General features: G+C 45.3%; 1 protein-coding gene across 1 annotated transcript; it reads right to left on the minus strand.

Annotated features, from left to right (window-relative positions):
* Nucleotides 1-228: 228 nt before the first annotated feature.
* Nucleotides 229-1,212, minus strand: LOC119656238. The gene is made up of 2 exons (XM_038062656.1): nt 881-1,212; nt 229-823 (listed from the first exon to the last, which is right to left on the minus strand). The coding sequence occupies exons 1-2, from the start codon at nt 1,074-1,076 to the stop codon at nt 300-302; spliced, it is 720 nt and encodes a 239-aa protein (XP_037918584.1). The 5' UTR covers nt 1,077-1,212; the 3' UTR covers nt 229-299.
* Between the last annotated feature and the right edge of the window lie 20,382 nt (nt 1,213-21,594).

The following is a 21,594-nucleotide window of genomic DNA, read 5'->3' on the forward strand; positions in this document are numbered from 1 at the left end:
AGATAGATGTAAGTAAAACAAAACCTTCTCGCGTCATTAGTGCGGACGCAGTTTTGGAAATAAGTAATGTTTTAATTAAATACAAAAAGGAAGGTTGTAAATTACAGATTGTTTTTACAGTGCAGTGACAAAAGCCTAAAAAAAATTGACGACTTAATAAGCTAGACAGTAACTTGAAAGCTTCTCAATTTTTTGGATTAAATCCACTACCGAAAATGCAAGCCCACATTGGCACTGAAGGACAAATTTTTCTTTATTTTGACATTTTATTAGATAATATTTATAATGTTACATTTTCTCTATTTATACACTCTGCTCATTCCCTTTGTCGCAAATTTTGTAAATTCATTTTCAGGCTCAACAAATTCAAGAACACCCGCTTTTCCCGCTCTGTAACGGTACAGCTTACCTTTGCCCGACGGCTTTGCCCAGTGCCTCACCTCCTTTTGCGATTGGACAAATTCATAATCAATAGAAACTGAACGGATTTTAGAGAACCTGTTTGGGGAATTAGTTCTCATATGCCTCCTTTCAATTCTAAAACGCGGTGAGACCGAGGGCAGGTATTCCCAGGGTGAACAAACAGCTTTCAGAGCAGCTGTCGAGTTGCAGAATAACTTTATGAGACTCTCTTCTTTTTTAAATGTCGCTGCTTGAGGTGATAAATTAACAGTGTTAGTGAGAACATATTTTTGCTCGATAAGACCAGAAAGCTTTTTTCCAAGGAACTGTTTCATTGCCGAAGGAACTTGTAAATCAGTCGAACTTTCCTCAAGTCGTGCGGTCAGGCCGCTTCGCGACCTATACAGAGCCCTTTCTTGAACTAATTACAAACAGTAAGTAAACATAGCCAAATATGTAAAGGAGAAATCGTGATTACCATTTTCCGACATATCTTTAAACATTTCATTGTTAAGTAACTTTGTATCAATAGCCTCCATGATAATTTCCATATTGTCGTCACTAGAGTCAACGAAGCGGGGATCATCCTCGGACACGAACGTTTCCTTGCTCTTACTTTCAACAGGAGTTAAATTAGCCGTTAAGGTCCTGCTGCAATTGAGCGGGCTCCCCATACTGAATTTCAAGTACCTATCAATAACCAAACCCACGGTGAAACACAAGGAAACAACCTTCAAGCAAAGTTAAAGTGAATGAACGATCTTCGGAAGTGTCAAATATATTGTATGTAATATCCGCGTTCCATTTAACGCTCGACCTGTTCCCCACGGTTGTCACACTTAAGCCGAAAATACAATAAAGGAAAAGCCGAGCTTTTGTTTCAAATGGGCAATGCTGAGAAGCCTCGCAAAGCGTACCATTTCATGTTTGCGTCTAACCGCGTGCGTTGTCAGTTTTTGATCGCCTTACCATTGTAAATTAAAAAAATCGCGACGAAATGTCAAATCAGCTGAGGAACCAATGGAATATTTCATTAAATTACACTGCATACAATATATACAATTACATAAAATATTTCCTAAAAGATTTCCTCCTCAAAATTCCGTTTTCACAGCGTAACCCTCACAAGCCTAAGCGAACGACATTCACGGCGCTCGTCGTCAACGACTCCCTGAGCCTCGGGAGAGCCATATCGTACGTTAATATACAATAAGTCCGACGCCCGATACGTCCCGCAGAAAAGTTTGGCAAATTCAGCTTTTGAGATGCGAGACGGATGACAATTTGTTGACACTTGAAGTTATGCAATTTGGTGGCGCTTTTCGTTTTCGACAGTTTATTTTGAATGTAATTAATTGGAACGAATTCATTTCCAAAATGCGGAAGGCACTATTTGAGATACAGTATTGAAACCTTGAAGTGTGTTAGAGCACTTCTTTCAAGACCGTAACGGTACACTACAGGATTACCGTACCCTGTAGGAGGCAATGTGGCCCATATTGCGCTCGCCCGATATTATTACCCTGATTTGGCTCAGGTACTCATTCTCTGCTGAATCGGCTGGTATCCGACATCAAACCACGATACTAATTTCACTACAACCAGTGAGATTTGAACCACGATCTTCCGTAAGACAGCGTAACTCTGAGTTATGAGTGCTAATAATAATTAGCATTAATAAATGTCACTTCCATTAGCTCCCTTGCTTCCATTCATAAAAAATGAATTTAAGCCAAAGGTATGTGCACTCTTAGTGGCATTTAATTGAAAGTGAAACGTGAAATATAGGAAGATGCATACCCTAATTGCATAAATTTGAATATTATGTGCAATCCTGTGATTTTGTCCGGGAACAACCGACTTGCGTTCAAACTTCATGTTATAAAAATCATACAATTAAATGCCGCTAAGAGTGCGCATTCCTCCGGCTTAATTTTCATTTTTTATTAATCAACTTTTTGTTCACTTCTAATTTTAACTTTATCAAGATCTTTCATCATAAATACATAATAATAAGTAGAAATACCATAAATATAATCTGTCTTTCACAAACAAACGGTGTTCGCAAATCAATTTATCACCTTCTTCTTTTTCTAGAGCCTTTCTCCCGTTCACAAGCGAGGTCGGCTCGTCATGATCGGTTTCGCCATTTGGTTCTATTCTGATTTGGATGCAATCGCGAAGCTTTCAAATTCCCATCGAACGTACCAAGCCACCGTTGTTTCTCCTGGCCTTTTGGCCGTTTACCATCGACTTTGGTGTTCAGACCAATGCTGGCGAGTGAATTCTCATTGACGCGAATTACGTACTACTACATATCATCGAAGACGCCTCTCTCGCAGTTTTCCCATGATCGGTGCAATATCGATCGCGGATATCCTCATTTCAGATGTGATCAAAATGGGTCATGCCACTACTCCAAAGCAATATATTCGTCTCCATTACCGCAAAACGCCGTTCATTGTCTTTTATAGTTCGCCAGCACTCAGAATCATAGAGAACGACAGGACGATCATCATGTTAATCACAAAGAACACCAGCTGTGGAACGCAACTTCATCCAGCTTGTGTTAATGCGTGAAGCAATTTCATAACGCAGTTCTCCATTGGTTGATAGTGTTGACCCGATATATTCAAATCGCTCAGTTCTTGGCAGGTCACAGTCGCTGACAGTGACAGGCTGTTTCATGAGGATCGGTCGTCAAAAACTAAGTTTTATTCAGATTCAATCTGAGACCGATAAGGTGATCATTCCATTTTTGGACGAGATCATTTTTGCTATAAGACGCCAGGAAAACATTAAAACATGCATAAAGCAGTGTATAGGGCACTGGACGTTGGATGTCCCGTATGTCGTTGTCGATAACAAGAGCAAAGAGGAGGGATGAGATGACGCACCAACGGAGACACGAAGCGATTTTGATATACCCGCCACACTTCAAACTTTACTTTTCGGATCGGAGCGTTCGAGTTCTTCAAGCATTAAGTGGTGTCGTAAAGCATATCAGATGAGTTCGTGTGATACACGGTCAAGCGCTGTCTTCAAATCCAGATATGCAATGTAAAGAGAGCGATGCTTTTCACTATGTCCATGAGTAACCGCGCCGCGTGTATTGCGTCGGAAGTTTCACAGTTCTTGATAAATCCGGCTTGGTTCACGGTTATTTGAACGATTACGCGAATACGGTTGTCAAGAACACTTCTAAAATTCTTCGGGGTATGCGAAAGTAACCGGATGAGGCGGTAATTTGAACATTCTGCTAGACCACCTTTCTTTTCCCATATAGGAAATGTGGTCCTTTCTTGTTAGTCAGGTGGGTGTTCTCCCTTCCTGAATAACCCGATTCAAGAATTCACCAAGCCACAGTGTTGGGTCCTAGCTCTTCGCTTTCGAGAGCCCAGACGCGATGTCGTCAGGTCCTCTGGCTTTCCCCGATTTCATTCCTTTATTGCTTCCTAGACTTCAGTTGCGATGACATGAAAGTCCTGGGGGATTTAACGTGAGTACCTGCCGTAAAGGCATAATCCCACGGTCCTCTTCGGACACGGATTGATTTTGGGACCACGATCAGAGCCCCGCCATACAAGCACAGCGGTCCTGGTTTATACTGAGTGCAGGCTCAGCATTCATACTAGTGGATGCGAGGCCTATCTAACACCTCTGCCGCAACTAAGGAGTACGACACCCGAGTTGTACAGCGCAATTCCACGCTCGAACTCCGAGGAGCTCTGCCCACGATGTAGGCATAACCACAACCAGCATGAAACTCCCACTAGGGGCCCAGCTGCAAATAACCGGGCCGAAAACACATCTCCAGAAATTGTCTTGGAGCATATGCTCTCAGAGAACCATCCCGGTTCCCATAGTACCAGATAACCTCCGGTGAGGCTTCGTAGCAGAGCCATTTCAGATGAGTCCCTTGCAGACTCGGGTCTGACCACCTTCCTCGAGTACGTGGGGACCGAATCAGCTGCGATGACAGTTAAGCCCTTTGGTGTTTAACGTAGGTACCTGTCGTGGAGACTTAATCCTACGGTCCTCTTCAGACACGGATTGATTTTGTGACCACAATCAGAGCCCCGCTGAGACAAGCAACAACGATACCAGTCTATACCAAGTGCATGGCTTAGCATTCATACTGGTGGATGCAAGAATTACCTAAACCTCCACCGAACTAAGGAGTACGGCACCCGTGTTGAAACGCAACACCACGCCGAGGCCCGAAGGTGTCTTCTCGCTTGAGCACAACCACAACCCCCATGAAACTCCCACTAGGGAGCCAACCGCAAACAACCGAGCTGTACTCACATACAACGGGAGTTCACCCTAAGTATGAAAGTCCAGGGGCTATCCCGGTTCCCATGGTACCAGTATACCCCTGGCAAGGTTTCGTGACCAATTTGTCACTTCAGATGAGTCCCCGTGCAGACTCGAGTCTGATCGCCCTAATTAGGCCTTTGGAGCACTCGCCTACTGCATCACGGCCGGCAAACCAAAGTAGTAGAGAGTCTCCCGGTGCCACCATTATGGAGGTTCTCCTCGGCCACTTGGTTTTGGTTTGGCCGACAGGGTTGCCGCCCCGTTTTCCTTACCGCCACCTTTGAGCACCCAGTTGCGATGACAAGTGGAACTGCTCCAAATGTCGACAATGATTTTGGAAGTGGAGGATCAACAAATTCTTCAGTTGAAATCTGTTCGAAGTATTCCCGCCATCCATCCGTCGCGGCTCGACGTTGTAACGTCTTGAATGAAGTGCTCCAACACACTTCAAGGCCCTGATCCAATATGAATTGTTGTCACAATCTCGGCAGATGTCGGATTTTACCTAATACTAGCATTAAGTGCCAGGCATTTAGGCTCGGACGATCCCACTTACTTAAAAACTAAAGGGACGCTGGTGGTGGTGGCCGGTGGTAGGTCATTGGAAGAATCTTTCGAGAACTCCCCGCAACGTCGAGCACGTATATAGAACGATGTACTTCTGCATCGTTTGAACCAGACTGTGCAAAAGTCTCAGGGCATCAAGGGAAGCGGCGAGGGATTTAGGTACAATACCTGTAGCTGACAATATAATGGGAACTACAACCCGAGCCAATGGCTCATGGGTCGCCTTCTTCTCCTCGTATTTCTGTTCAATGTTACTGTTATGGAGGATAGCAGCAACAATAATAAAGTTTTGTCAACTAACATTACGACAGGCTTGTTATGGGAAATATTGCAATCAGTCAGAACTTGCCGGACATGTTCCCGTGATCAGCCCATGCTTGTATGCAAGGTTTTGATGAATCACCTTACATACAGCATTGGGCTTGGCGATATATTGCACCGGTGCGATAACAGTGCTGCCAGAAATGAGATGGTCCAACGTCTCTAACGCCGAAACAGACATTCTGCATTGGTCTTTCTCCACCCGCTCCTTCATGATGAGCCTTTTAGAAGTTCAGGTGGCGACCCCGCCGTCCTGAATAGCACACATGAATCCCTCCGTCTCAGCAAAAAGCTCCCCACCAAACAAAGACAATTCACGTGTTGTCCGTGCATTGCCTTCGACTTCCATTCATCGATTCGCTCATGGTCCGGTTTCACCCCACTCGGAGGATTGACAGATCGACCCTTCGAGTGAAGCGGAGTCAGTCCACAGTCTGCCTTACAGACAGCCGCATGCAAGGGACTCTCCGCTCTTTATTGCAAAAATAAGCGCGCAGCGTGTCGACTTGCGCGATGATGTTATGCCGCCACGTCAAGCACACCCCTACCTCTGAAGTCGCGAGGCAGGTTCATTCGGTCCACGACAGAGTTTGAATGATGCATTCGGAATTTGGACATAGTTGTCCGTATCCGCCGCTGGACGTTTTCCGTATGGGTCTTCGTCCACGGAAATATTCTGAACGCATTCAGTGCGCGTATTTTATTCTTCCCCGAAAGATGCGATTTCAGTACTAGCTTGACACGTCGCAAGAATTCGGACAGCAGAGCATCCTCCAGATCACTAACTCGAGAATGCGTTCCTTATAGAATTCCTACGTACTTGTGGAAATCTGTTTCGGTCATAGCTTCGATGTGGAGGTCACCAATGCTATGTCCGGCTTGCGGTTCGTGCTGACCTTGGATTCGACACTTGTCTAATCCAAACTCCATACGAATATCACGGCTGAACATATCTACTATTCGCAACAGACTTCTAAGATGGTCGTCAGTACCATCATACAACTTGATGTCATCTAAGTACATCAAGTGGGTCAGTTAGCACTTAGCACGTAGGCCATGCTTTATTGTAAAAGCCATGCCCTCTAACATCATTCAGTAACCATGCAAAACCAAAGGGGACTCAAAGAATCCTTCTGGAAGATTCCCCTTCGTATACTGATGGACCCGGAGGTATTAGCACCCTCAGATTAAGCCACTGATAAGGTGGTGTGCCACGTTTTCATAACTGTTGTAGGGCAATGATTAGCCAGGTATGCGGTACGCTGTCGAAAGCCTTGTCATAATGAATATTGCAACTAAAGAGATTTCTTTGGCCTCTAGTTGCTTGTTTTATCACTAGCGAGTGGTAGCCCTTCTGCGCCTCGGACAGAATGTTGTTGGTTTCGAGGTGTGCATTGACCCTTCCACTAAGAATGGACGCTATGAATTTGTAGAAGGTTGGTGAGCATTCTAGACACGTCTGGAGTTACTTTCGCCATACCGTAGTCGACTGCATATGACAGAAAGTTTCTGCTTCAGTGTGTCCAGAATTTCAATAATGGCATAGTTCCTGTAAACCCTCCGCACTTTATTCTCCACCCGTCTGCTTACACTGCCAGTGCTGATCCGAAGCAGTCTAGCAATGTCCTGTTTTAGTGAATCCCGCCGACGTTCCAGACGAATTCTCCATGGTAGATCTCTTCGGTCTCTCAAACCAATAACATGAAAACGAATTTTCTGACCGTGCAATGTGACAGTCACAACTGCACCACAATACACAAGCGATTGTAGTTGCAGCAGCGACATATCAGCACACAGTCGAGATGCAATCTGATTATTGATTTGAAATAGAATTCTCGAAGTTGCTGGAGATGCACAGAGCCTAGGAGTACCTAGGCTGTACAAGGGATCCATTTCCGAGAATTCTATACACGCTCTTTGAAATTCGACCCGAACCTCAGCGGAAACCGCAGCTGAGCGGTGGAGAAGAGTTCTTCGGCGAGTACTGAAACTGTTGCCTGCAGTGCGGCGTGGTATTGTTGATGCGACGATGACGTCAAGTCGAATATGCTCCCTGATAATGGTCAGGATTGTGTCGCAGCGAGTAATAAAGCGGTACTGGTCTGCGACTCGCTGTACAGTCACGTGCGGGAAACGCTGGACAAATCTTTAGCGGTAAGATGTTATACTTACCCCGCCGTTATTTCGTAGTAGGGGCTAATGATGAGTAGGTTCATTTCCTCAGTCTACTTAATCCGCCTACACGAACCTGCTGAAGTGGTTGCCACAGATTGTAGCGGAACAGCTGCAAGGGAACCTGACTCAGTCAGCAAGTCAGACGACCCTCGTCGGTTATTCGTACCGGAACTAAAATTTCTCCTTCTTCTCATTTTTGGGTTTGCATTTTATACCCAACTGCCAACTGTAGTGATAGCTTCTTCAGTAAGTAATCCGCAACACCGCGAAGTTCCTACACTTTCCTCACCTACCGACTGAGGCGCTGCGGTGGTTTACAGCCATTGAGACTGAAGCTATCCATCCCTCCTTCTTTCACAACCGGGCTTGAGACCGGCTACGGCGGAGTTATTATTTCCGTGTTGTCACAATCTCGGCAGATGCCGGATTTTATCTAATGCTAGCACGAAGTGCCAAGCATCAAGGCTCGGACGAAAGGTGGTGGTGTGTTAGTGGAGAATCCGTCGAGAACTCCACGCAATTATTATTATTATCGGCATTTTTATAAATTTGCCAATTGGCGAGGGTTTTATCGCCGAGAAACTTGTGATTGTGCGATTTGCGTTTTACTATTCCCACTATAAAATGCAGGAAAATGAGACAGTCGTTTGATGGACCATGTATCCATAAGTACACGGTGATGGGTGTCCGCAGAATCGATTATACGTTCACTACCGTCATCACGCGCTCCAAACCCCTTACCCCATGGCACCTGCTACTATCTGCCTTTTCATCAAATGACCACCAAATAACGCCGGCAATGATGATATAGTCGTCAGCAGGCACGTTGCAGGTCTTTTCATCGAAAAGTTGGCAGAAGGCATTCTTCTCGGTATCAAGTCGACCTCTCTGTGGTGCGTACGCGGTAAAGAAATGAATAGTGCGATCACCTAATGTAATGTTGTTATAGCCATTTTTCCCGCGTTCGCCTCCTATGTCGCAGCTTTTGACATTAGATCACCGGGTTTTTTGCAGAGCGCATATATCAATGCGTCTTTTCCGAATGGCTCTTGCGAGTTCCTCGGTCTTTCCGGTTTGGGTGCCAACATTTAGCGTGCATACATTTATTTATTTTGCTCGGACTAACTTATTCTAACTAATTTCTCGACAAGACCGGGTATTTTTCCGAGGCTTGTTACTCGATCCGATCACGTTGTTTCTAACGACATTGAATGCATTTTCTTGGTGGGCCTGTCGCGGGAACCATCACCAGGAGAGATCAGGTCGGATTTAGAATAGAGGAATAATTCCAACTATACTTTATTTATCCCTTTCCCTAATTTCAGAATTTTATTTTTGCTTTGCTGAGTATGTGTGCCCCTTCATAAGTCTTGCATGGTACAGCATACTCATTTCCTTCGCCAGAATGTCTGCAGGGATTATGTCCGCCGCACCAATATTCAGTAACATTTTTGCAAGTGTCGTAGTGGCACTGAACGCCTATTGGTATGCATATTTTAGGTGTTCCCAAAAGCCCAATTTAGTGTCGATTATCATCCCCAGGTATTTGATAGCCGGCTTTGATACGACCATATATTTGCCGGCTTCCACTTCCACAGTGTTATTTTTCCTGCTATTTGCTGTTCACACAGCTTCCGTTTCCGCGTCCGCCAAGGTTAGCCCGGCCCTTTCTAGCCAGAAATTTACCGCTCTTACAGGACAGCAAGCTTCCCATTATACATGACATTTCACAACAGGCAACCAAGTACCGATCCCTGTGGTACCCCGGCTGTGACAATCTGCTCTTTGGGGCTCTCATCCATCCCCAACCAAAGAGTCCTCTCTGAGAGGTAGTTTTCCACCAAATTTCCTAAATAAAAACTCTGTTCCAGTTGACCGAGTTTAATGCGTTTTTGACAACCAGCGTCAACACGGCACAGCAGCCGTCAGAAATCAGTGTGCCTTTGAGCAAATTTACTATCATGCTAATTGCGTCCGCCGTAGAGTGGGCACGTCGGAAATCAAACTGGCGTTCCGACAAACCATTGCTGGCTTCAACGATGGGTAAAAGTCTGTTGTAGGTGACTCCCTCCATCATCTTCCTCATTGTATCCAGCAGGCAGATAGGACTATACGATGCCGGGTTTCCAGGTATGCTGGCAAGACTTCGGAAGCAATACCAACTTTTGCTTTTTCCACTGGACAAGGAATATTCCTTCTTTTACGCACGCCTTGAAGGTCACACCGCTGTTTGAAGCAGTTCTTTTTGCTCCTCTGAATGGCTTCTTTTAGGTGGCCACGCAGTTGCCTTGATTTCCATGCAGATTGCTTCAGGGTCACTGTGAGTACAGTCCTCCCAGACATGCCAAACGACTCTACTGGCTAAAGTGGCACTCACGTATTTCAGGTCCACTATAGGCCCCAGGCCCTTCCCCGAAAAGTGTACGAGGCCCTAACATTCGCCAGTGCCACGTGTTAGCTCCGCGAATACTTCGAGGAGAACACGTCCCCTCACATTAGTTTTGCGGCTGCCCCACTCAAGAGCTCATGCATCAAAATTGCCTAGTATTATGGCCAGCCAACGTCCTCTGGCATCCAAAACCGTCGCTCTGTCCTTACTCGGAAAGTGTAGATGGAGTATAGCAGTTGTAGATGTGGGCGCTTTTTAACTTGGCGCTGGTGAAGCCCTCCTCCGGCTACTCCATTATTTCCTCGAAGGCCTGCTCTCCACAAGCCCATAGCGCTGTTTGGTTCATTTGTTTTTTGACCCAAATGCTACCACTGTGGTTTCGAGAGGGTTCACTAATATGGATGTTTTTCTCATGTAGGTCCTACGCCGCTTCGCAGTAGTTGAGGTTGATTTGTATTAACGCCATCTGCGAGTTTTGTTAAGGGCTCTTCTGTATTCTGGGCACCTGCTGCTCCCTGCAATGTGCCGATTGTCCATACTCTCCAATGACCTTCCACTCCGCATCTCCTGCATTGCTTCGACCTGCCATTTGGACTAGTGCATGCATTCCCAATGTGACCGAAGGTAAGGCATCTATAACAATCTGCAATAATTTCGCTAGCAGCTTCAGCAGTAGTCCTCATATACTCCGCCTTTTTGAAAGTTGAATCCTTTTTTCTTTCCGGGATTTGCTGGCCTGTTAAGTCTTTCAACTTCCCGCGCAGCCCCTTCCCCGGATTCTCCTCTGTCGTATTTTAAACAGGCGTTACTTGAGTCGCCTGGTTCACTTTTCCCTTCGAGCAACTTTTCCATTTTTCGTCCTGCGCCTTGCCGTACGCCAAACGGATGTCTCTTATAATGGCCCTTACATTCCTGCGCTCCTTTATGAATTCACTCAGCTCCATGATCCTTTTACCCAGTGCAGTGATGGCAGCTACAGACTGATCGTTGTCTAAAACATCGCTCGGGTAATTCGGCGCCAAGGATTCTTCCTCATCGAAGGCTCCCACTATACGCTTGCCACTGGGGGTAACGATCGCGGGGGCTTGTGCCCGCGGAGGCGATCTGCGAAGAATCGAGGTCCTTTTGAACAGCGATGGAGCCAGTTCCAGTTCCTCCCTTCCGCTTGTAACACTAGATGCTACAGTAGCCAAGGTTCCCACTACTGCGGCACTGCGGTCGTTGGATATCGACGGCTAGAATCCCGCTTGCCCACTCCCAAAAACCGCCGGTACTAGATTTCCTAAGCCAAAGTTACAGTGCAACTTTATTCCCTTCCTGGTCCTCCATGATTAGTTTTATTTATGGGCTTTTGTTCCCAACTACCCGGGCTATCCCCGGCTCCCACATAAACATGCCCAAACAAGCATATCTCCCGATGCGTGCATGGGTATGCCCATGACACATTCGCCGAGTATTCCCTTATCCGCAAGGAAGAACGCGTCTGGCAGGAGATTTGGCAACTCCACACTTACATGCATACATTCATATATGTATAAAAAGCTCACGAACCCTCTTCCCGCCCAATAGGAACGCGAAGCGACCAATCTTGAAGCAGTCACGCGGTGGTAGATTATAACCACCGCGACACAGAGACATAGATTTTAATTTGAAGACAGTACGAATCGAGACTGAAGCCCACTAGACCAGACTGTTACCGGACAAGACTCTTCGAACTATAGCACAGGTTGCAAGGATGACCGCTTTTTGTATCTATGTGTATAGTCCAGCCCTAAGTTCGAGCGTTTTCATGTTGACCGCGTCCTAGCTCTTTAAAGCTCTGCTCTGAAGACTGGACATCACCGCGAACCCGCATTGTGCACAACGCTCCCATCAGGCGCTCCACGATCCCTACATTGAACGTAACTCTTCTTTTCATTGCAAGTATTCGCTTTATGGTCTGACCGCATCTGCGGCATGTTGTCCTCCTGTCAGGTCCCCGGCAAGTTGCGGACGTATTTCCATAATCCAAACATCTGTAACATTTGGTTATGGCGGGCAACTTTCGTTTCCTACATATTACCTAACCAATTCTGATTTTTACGCTGTTTAGAAGCTTTCTCGTGTATTGCTCTGCAACTTCCACCACAGCGAGATTTTGACCTCGGGAGTTGACAGAGGTGATACCAATTCGAACATTGGTTACCTCCAGACGTTTACGCTTGATGGCCTCTTCTACCACTTCTGTGAGACAGTCAAGGTCCCGGATTTGCAGGGAACACGTGGATTCTAGGCTAGAATCCGAAGCTCTCTCTCTTTATCTGCTAGGTGATGAAAAGGATATTGTCTAGCTTACGCTCTTGATCGTCTTGCTCAAACTGGAATACCAGATGTTGACAACTTGCCTTGTGGTGAGCTAAGTAGTAAGTGGGACACTCTCCCAATAGGTTCTGTATGTTAGAGCAAGATAGCATGTTAGAGCTTTTAAGCTTTCGTGCCATCTCGCTCGCTGCGTCTTTTTCGCGCCGCGAGCTTCCGGGTTTGTGCCATGGATGGTTGTATCTTTAGGTGGGTTTACGTCTTGGGGGTTATTAAGTCGGGTTGGTGTGTATTTGAGATAGCAGTCTTTTCCGAGTGCTTTTGGGGAAGTATGTCAGGGTATCGGTCTTTGTGGTCAGTGTCTTGGTTAAAGTGGGGTTTTGTGGGGATTACGGCGGGAGACTATGCTGCGGGCTTTAGGTGCTAGGCTTCGCTGCGGCTTAAGGCGGTTGGCTTGCCCGATACAGATTTTGCTTTCCTGACCTAGTAATGGGATAAAGTTAGTTGAAAAGTTCAAATATTTATTTTATTAAACTTATTTACACATGCATCATTCAATATTCTTTAGAATTAACAATATATGTATACTTATTTATATATCTTTCTCGATAGATGTGATTATACTGGTTATCAAACAATGACTCTACAAATTTATTTCACAGTATATCGTAGAATTTTCATATATTATACAAATTATGAAATTCATTACAAATCGGGCTGTGATACCATTTAAAATACTTATCTTATGAAACTATTTCACAATATTATGCGATATTTTGAACATTACTTTTAATACAGTACATAAGCTCAATAATTATTGGTTTGAACAAAGCGAAGGGATGAGAAAACAAACTTCTTATTACTAAAATGGATTGTCAAACGCTGTCCAAATTCAGTTTTAACAAGCTTGAATTCGGTGATGAGATATTTTTTACCAACCTCTAAACTGAAAATTGACACATAGGTTTGGTATTCTGGTATTCTGGTATTCTAAAGAAACAAATAATAAACTATTGTAAAATATTTTCTTAAGAAAATCAAGAAAAGTATGCTAGCGACCCAAATTTGAAATTGGTGCGCGCCGCCTGCTCGATCTGGATGAAGGCAGTGTGTACGTCTCGGGTGGTTTTTCCCATGATGTCGATATAGCCCAGTAGTTGGGTAAACTTAAAGAGAATCCTACCTCTTGCATTTACATCAGCATCACGGATCACTTTCTCGAGGGCCAGGTTAAAGAGGACGCATGATAAGGCATCCCCTTGTCGTAGACCGTTGTTGAAGTCCAATGGTTTTGAGAGTGATCCTGCTGCTTTTATCTGGCCTCGCACATTGGTCAGGGTCAGCCTAGTCAGTCTTATTAATTTCGTCGGGATATCGTGTACAGTTTTACCCTGGCTATGCTATCATAGGCGGCTTTAAAGTCGATGAATAGATGGTGCAACTGTTGTCCATATTCCAACAGTTTTTCCATCGCTTGCCGCAGAGAGAAAATCTGACCTGTTGCTGATTTGCCTGCAGTGAAGCTTCTTTGGTATGGGCGAATGATGTTCTGGGGGTATGGGGCTATCCAGCTTGGCAAGATAGCGGAGAATATCTTATAGATGGTACTCACTCATATTTAACTAATTCGGCTGTAATTCCATCGGCTCCTGGCGACTTATGATTTTTTAGCCGATGAATTGCACGGACTGTTTCTCCTAAACTTGGTGGTGGCAGTATTTGTCCATCGTCTTCAGTTGGCGGGACCTCCAACTCGCCGATGTTCTGGTTGTTCAGTAGCTCATCAAAGTACTCAACCCATCGCTCTAATATGCCCATTCTTTCGGAAATCAGATTTCCCCTTTTTTGTCTCGGCAGGATGAGCATCGAGGTGTATAGGGCTTCATCCTGCTGACTTGTTGGTAAAACTTCCGCGCCTGGTGCGGTTGCTCCCTGTACTTTTCTAGTTCACAGACTTTTTGGTTCTCCCAGGCTTTCTTTCTGTGTCTGTGAAGCCGCTTCTCCGCTCGACGGAGTTCGTGATAAGTCTCTGCGCGTGCCCGCATTCTATGAGAATGCAACATTACGCGATATGCGGCATTCTTCCGTTCCGTAGCTAGCTTACATTCATCGTCAAACCAGCCGTTCCGACTCCTTTTGCGGCTGGGGCCAAGTATGTTTGTGGCCGTATCCATGATAACGTTCTTTAGGTGATTGTGAAGATCATTTGTTGATGCTCCATCTCTAGGTCCTCTGATGACTGCGGTTATTGCGGTATCCATTTCCCTCTTATAGGTGTCGCGGAGGACTGTGGTGTGGATGGCTTCAGTATTCACTCTCACCTGATTGTCAGAGAGGATTCTAGGTGATATCGTTATTCGAGCTCGGAGCACCATGCCAACGAGATAGTGATCCGAGTCTATATTGGCGCCCCTATATGCTCTGACATTCATCAAGGCTCAGAAGTGGCGGCGTTCGATCAACACGTTGTCAATTTGGTTGAAAGTGGTCCCGTCTGGAGAGGCCCACGTATGTTTGTGGACCGCTTTCCGCACAAATCGGGTACTTCCAACAACCATTTCGTGTGACCCTGCTAATTGAATAATCCGCAGTCCGTTATCATTTGTATTTTCGTGTAAGCTATGGGAGCCAACGTATCGCCTGAATACGGGCTCCTTCCCTACTTGGCTGTTAAAATCCCCAAGTATGATTTTAATATCATATCTGGGACAGGCTTCGAGGGTTGGTTATACTGCCTCGTAGAAGAATGCACAAATCGTTAATCCGTTGTCGTTGCCGGGTTCGTCGTTGTATGATCCATCCTGTCCGAGGCTCCTTTCGTGGCTTCGTAACATCGGTTTTCCGTGTAGGGTTGTCAGCCCTACCCAAATGCCAGAAAAAATCCGAATTTATCCACTGCAGCTTTACGAAATTTTTATGTTCTCTGAAATTAATTACCCAACATCTGCCAATGTAAACTTCCTACAATTTCATTTGTCTTTTGATTTATTGCAACACTTCACATGATTTGTAACATAATGCAAAAAAAAATTCATTGGATGAAGACATTGCGATTATGAGGATAGGCGGTGCGTGAGCCCTAATTCATCCAGTGCAAAATGATACACAAAAACTGCATAGTAGAAAAAGTGCACGGAGCCAAGACATACTGCGCGATAATGAAGATATGTTTGCTTGTGAACATTATGATTTGATTTATCTTGTATAGTTTGATCTACTTCTTTATTACTTCCTAAAGAATACGTGCAGATTTCAAGTGGAAAATCAGCAGAAATTTTGAAACTGTCAAGAAGCAAGCAGTGTGGTAAGATCCTTTTATAAAATTTGCTAAATGATTATTAACAGTTTTTCTACTTTCATCTCAAATTTTAAAAGAGTCATTAATAAATTATAACAGTACCGTTGACTTATTTGCTAAGGTATTTAATTGAGAATGAGCTTTTCAGCTCTTTCAGATAAAAATAAAATTCCAAACAAAATTTCATTTATTTTTATTGATGAATCTCGAGCAAGCGCTCAAGGACCGAACTGCTGATTCCAGGCCAATTTCCATTGAGCAATTACGAGTAAGGAACTCCTAAAAGCCATAACCTCTGCAAAAGCAGCTGGTTCCAATGCAACCAGCTGCAGGTTATGGAGAAGCCCCTTCAAGCCAGCCTTCAGCACAGGATAAGACGCGACCTTACTGATTTATACAGAGTTGCAACCATTGCCGAAAAGGGTTATAAAATTGAAACAATTAAGAAAATTTAAAAATTCGAAGAAGAGAGACGATTAAATAGATCTCTCAAAAAAGGCAAAAAAAGAAAATGCCAGTTTAAAAAAAACAAAGAAAGTAATTAACTAGTTCCATTGGTCTGTATGTCATTTTGTCTGCTTGCTTATAGCATATTTTTGAATTTTCAAACTTGTATAGATTATAATTGTATAGACAATCAAAAAAGAAAACAGAAAACAAATTTTAATAAATATTAAGCTCTAAAATTATATATTGCCAAAATAAAAGAAACATGAAATAAAATAAAATTTTCTAAAAATGTCTTTCACTTCTAATTTCATGTTAACTCTTACAAAATTCTGTTGCTTTAGCTAAAGAGTTTTGTTTTGATGTGATGAACACTGTTATTAACTACTTGGAGAAAAAAGTTTCAATTACATTGGAAGAAAAGAATCCATTTTTCAAGATTTTTCTTGAATTTTCTGGGGAGTTTAAAATAAATCAGGATGATGCAGATTTTCAGAAATTTTTCAAAATTATAGATGAGTGTGTAAAATTGTCAGATTATTATATTATTACTTCATTGACATGCGTTGCTACTACTGTTACGAATGCGCGCAGTATAATAACAATAATCAAAATTATTAAGTCGGTTCATTATTAAAAAAAAAGTCGGGATACCGGAAGCCGGCCTTGCTATGCACGATTTTCCATTCGTACGTAGCTAAGAATACAAAATATTCCGTCATATTTTTCCAAATAACAAGATACACCTATGTACATACAAACCAACGACATAAATACCCTAAATAAACAAACTTTGTCTATTATCGCATGGCGATGCATGCAATAGGTTACGTTGGGCGGGTCACTAAACCCGTATGGATGAGGATGATCCAGCCCGGAAAGGCAATATCTATGTTAGAAAAAGAAGACGAGGCAGACCCTGCCTAAGATGGAGTGACGGCGTAGGTCAGGACGCCAGACAGCTTTTAGGGATATCGAATTGGTGGACCTCGGCGCAAAACCGGGATGTCTGGAGTTCCTTATTAAGGCAGGCCTAGACCGGATACCGGTTGTTGCGCCGTTGATGATGATAATCATTATTAAATTTATTTATGCAGATATCGGAATGGGATGTATTTTGAGGCCTAGATTTCATATAGATGCATTACTGTGATTTTTTCAGATTTTCCGGTTGCATAAGTTCTGATAACGAGACGTGTCTCACTTTTCGTGCCCTATATCCCCTATGTTTTACTCAATATAAGAAAAAAAATCAGTTTCGAGTACTACTACTAATTACTAATTGAGCTCTTTCATTTGATACCCCATCCTTCTTTCGCATGTTTGCGGAACCCCCCTTAAAATTCAACACAAAATGGCACCACCCGCTGCATGTAAAGTGTTTTTACACAAAATTTCCAGAAAGGGGCAAATTTCAAGAAATTCAATGTGACAGGGGTGAAAATGGTTTTCGGTCTGAATGAGTTTAAATATCCTGAGGAAAATATTTTGGAAGGTACTAGAAATACCTTTAACGAAGCTGTAAATGAATCGTGGAAAATTCTATATAGGGTAGTAAAATTTCAATGTGTATTTCAGTGCCAAACGAGCTAAATAATTATTATACAGATTGGTGTGTGGCGCGGCAGGATTCGCAGCATTCGAAATTTATTTCGAATGTTGCGAGTGCGAGCGAATAGATGGCGCGGATCTATCCACTTTGCGTAGCACGCCACGGGAGTGGAAGATCGGAGAAAAGTGTGCCATGAGTTCGAGAATGAATTCAATAATTCCTCATGCCAATTTAATTTTGTAATTAGAGAGTTTGAAAATAGAATGAATTCAATAATTCCTCATGCCAATTAATTTGTTATTAGAGTTTTAAAATAGAATGAATTCAATAATTCCTCATGCCAATTAATTTGTAATAAAAGTTTAAAATAGAACGAATTCAATAATTCATTTGTTATTAATAAATAATAAGTATTCAATAAATATTTAAAATAAAGAATGTTAAATACTTAATTGGTGACCCCGAAGAGCACCGCAGCCCCAGACACCATCCAATTCCGACAGCGTCAGGGGTCGTCTTTTTGTAACCGGCACAACGGCCCGGGCGAAGAACAGCAGCAGCGCAAATAACACATATTGGTGACGCCGGAGCACGCACCATAATTACGTGAACAACCGCATCCGCAGTCGTTTCCAGGGGTCGAAGCCGCCAGCGTCACTGCAGCCCCGCTGTCCCCGTCGCCACAGACGCCGCAACCACCACCGCTGCCATCACAGACGCAGCAGCGGACACCGGTGCTGCCACAGACGCAGCAGCTGCCACCGCTGTCGCTACAGACGCCATCAACGCAGCCCCAGCCACCATCATTGCCGCAGCCACTTCCGCCGCCGGAATCGTCTCCACCATCGCCGCAGAGGTCGAAGCCGCCGCCGTCACTGCAGCCCTCGCCGTCAAGATCAGCGCAGCTGACCGACACCAGCATCACTGCCACAGCCACCGCTATCAGGCAGAAACCGAAGACTCCGCCACCATCGCTGCAGCAGAAGCCGCCACCACCGCCGCCGCCTTCACATCGACGCCGTCTTCACCAAAGAGGCCGCAGCAGAGAATCATTATTGTAATTTATTTTAAGTGAAATTATTGTTCAATACATTAAAAGTTAAAAAAAATAGTAATAAAAGATTGAAATCGCTGCAAGAGACGGCGAGGAGGTGTTTAGCATCGCGAGTTCTCCATTTTCATTGGTGGTATTTTTGGTCTGCGCTGGAGAGCGTCCGCTTCGCTCGTCGTTTTTTCTCGTTTCGTGCGTGCGTTTGTGGGTGCGACCTGCCGTGTCGGTGTAAAGTTCACCGCGTTTCAGTATAAACTCACCGCGTTTACATCTCAATCTCGTACTTCTCAGTAAGAAAAATGTCTTTTGACAATAAAGACGCGGCAGGCCCATCGGACCCGCAAGTGACCGCCCTCGCCGTACGCGTTCCTCCGTTTTGGCGACGGAACCCCGAGCTGTGGTTCGTGCATTTGGAAGCACAGTTCCAAATGTCCGGCATCACATCGGACGCGACCCGTTTCAACTACGCGGTGGTCGGCCTGGACGAAGAGTCCATACTTCTGGTGTCCGACGTGGTGAAGTCGACATCGTACGTGCAGCTCAAGAGTGAGTTGATCAGGCGCCTGTCGGCAAGCGAGTCGGCAAAATTAGACCACTTGCTGGCGGGTTTAACTTTGGGTGATCGAACTCCCAGCCAATTGCTTCGTGAAATGAGGCAATTGGGTGGGAGCAAGATCGGCGACGACCTGATCAAGTCGCTCTGGCTGCGTCGGCTCCCGGAGGGCACCCAGGCGATCCTCGCTTGCGTCTCCGGTTCCTTGGAGGAACTGGCAGCGACGGCCGACCAGGTCCAGGAGGTGTACGTACGCCCAACCTTGGCGGCCGTTCAACCACCGTCGGATGAGGTGGGTGAATTGAGGCGCGAGATTGCTGCTTTAACAGCCAGTATGGCCGAGATGCGGGCGACGTTGGACGCTCAGCGTTCGGGTGCCAGATCGCGAGCACGCTCGCGGTCTGCCACCCGAAAAGGGCGATCAGGTAGCAGGTCGTCAAGACAGTCCACGGACCAAGGGATTTGCTGGTACCACCGCAGATTCGGGGATAAAGCGACAAGATGTACGCTACCGTGTAGATTCTCTCCTACCGCAAAAAACTAGGTCCGCGGGGGGTCTTGGCGGCGGCCACCCAGAACGCAGCGCCACGTCGCCTAACTATTTTCGACCCCCTCAGCGGGCGCAGCTACCTCATCGATACTGGTGCGGAGGTTTCGGTTCTTCCCGTACCTCGGCAACATCAACTTTTCCCACAACCGCTCAAACTTGCGGCAGCAAATTCCTCCCGCATAAACACGTACGGGTATAGGCAAGTGGACGTGAGTCTTGGTTTGCGTAGGACGTTTTCGTGGCGTTTCATCCTGGCGGATGTCAGCTTCCCCATACTAGGCGCAGACTTCCTGTGTCACTATGGATTGCTGGTGGACTTGCAAAACAAGTCTCTTATAGATTCCACGACCAAGCTTAATTCGTCGGGACATATGGTATCTCACCCAGGCAATAATCTTTCCGTTCTTTTAGAAGACATTACCGACTCTCGTGTTCGGGCACTTCTCCAAAAGTTCAGCCAGATTACTACCAACTGTAGTCTCTCCAAACCAGTGAAGCACAATGTGCAGCACCACATTATCACTACTGGTTCCCCGATCTTCTCGAAGGTGCGTCCTCTACCACCCCAGAAACTGGCTATCGCGCGGAAAGAATTTGAACAACTTGTTCAACAGGCAACTTGTTCTGCAGGCCCTCAAACAGCTGTTGGTCTTCCCCACTGCATATGGTCCCTAAGCCAAACGGCGAATGGCGCCCATGTGGGGATTACAGAAGGCTAAATGCACAGACTGTTCCTGACCGATATCCAATTCCACTCATCCACGACTTTGCGCATCACCTCGCGAATTGCCGCATCTTTTCAACCTTGGACTTAACCAAGGCTTATCACCAAATTCCAGTAGCTCCTGAAGACATTCCAAAGACGGCAATATGCACACCCTTTGGACTCTTCGAGTTCACCCGGATGACTTTCGGATTGTGCAATGCGGCGCAAACCTTTCAAAGGTTCATTCACTCAGTCCTGCGAAACCTCGATTTCTGTTTCGTCTATTTGGATGATGTTTTGGTCGCTTCTTCTACTGAGTCTGAGCACTTAGCCCATCTCGAGTGCATTTTTCAACGTCTCCTTGAGGCCGGTTTAGTGTTAAACGTTGAGAAGTGCAAGTTCCTTCAAAAACAGGTGAGATTCCTCGGCCACTCCATTTCCTCTGAAGGAATACAGCCCGACCCAGACAAGGTGCAAGCAATCACAAGCTTCCCGCGTCCAAAAACAGTGAGGGAGTTGAGGAGGTTCTTGGGCATGCTAAACTTCTACCGCCGTTTCCTGCCCAAGGCCGCCCATCACCAGTCCGTTTTGAACGCGTACTTGTCTGGCCCCAAAACAAAAGACACACGAGAGATTGTGTGGTCTGAAGAGGCTGTCTGCGCGTTCAATAAATCCAGACAGCAACTGGCTGATGCTACACTTTTGGCATTTCCTCATCAAGATGCACCCCTAGCCGTTTTTGTTGATGCCTCTGACATCGCAGTAGGTGCTGCCCTTCACCAAAAGGTGGACCAAGTTTGGCAGCCGTTGAGCTTCTTCTCGAAGCAGTTGAATCCCGCTCAACGGAACTACAGCACCTACGATCGCGAACTGCTCGCCGCATACCTGTCCATCAAATACTTCCGTTTCTCCCTAGAAGGCAGGCCGTTCACAGTGTTCACGGACCATAAGCCTCTCACGTTCGC

This window comes from Hermetia illucens, chromosome 4, assembly GCF_905115235.1.
Source record: "Hermetia illucens chromosome 4, iHerIll2.2.curated.20191125, whole genome shotgun sequence".
NCBI classification, from domain to species: Eukaryota; Metazoa; Arthropoda; class Insecta; order Diptera; family Stratiomyidae; genus Hermetia; species Hermetia illucens.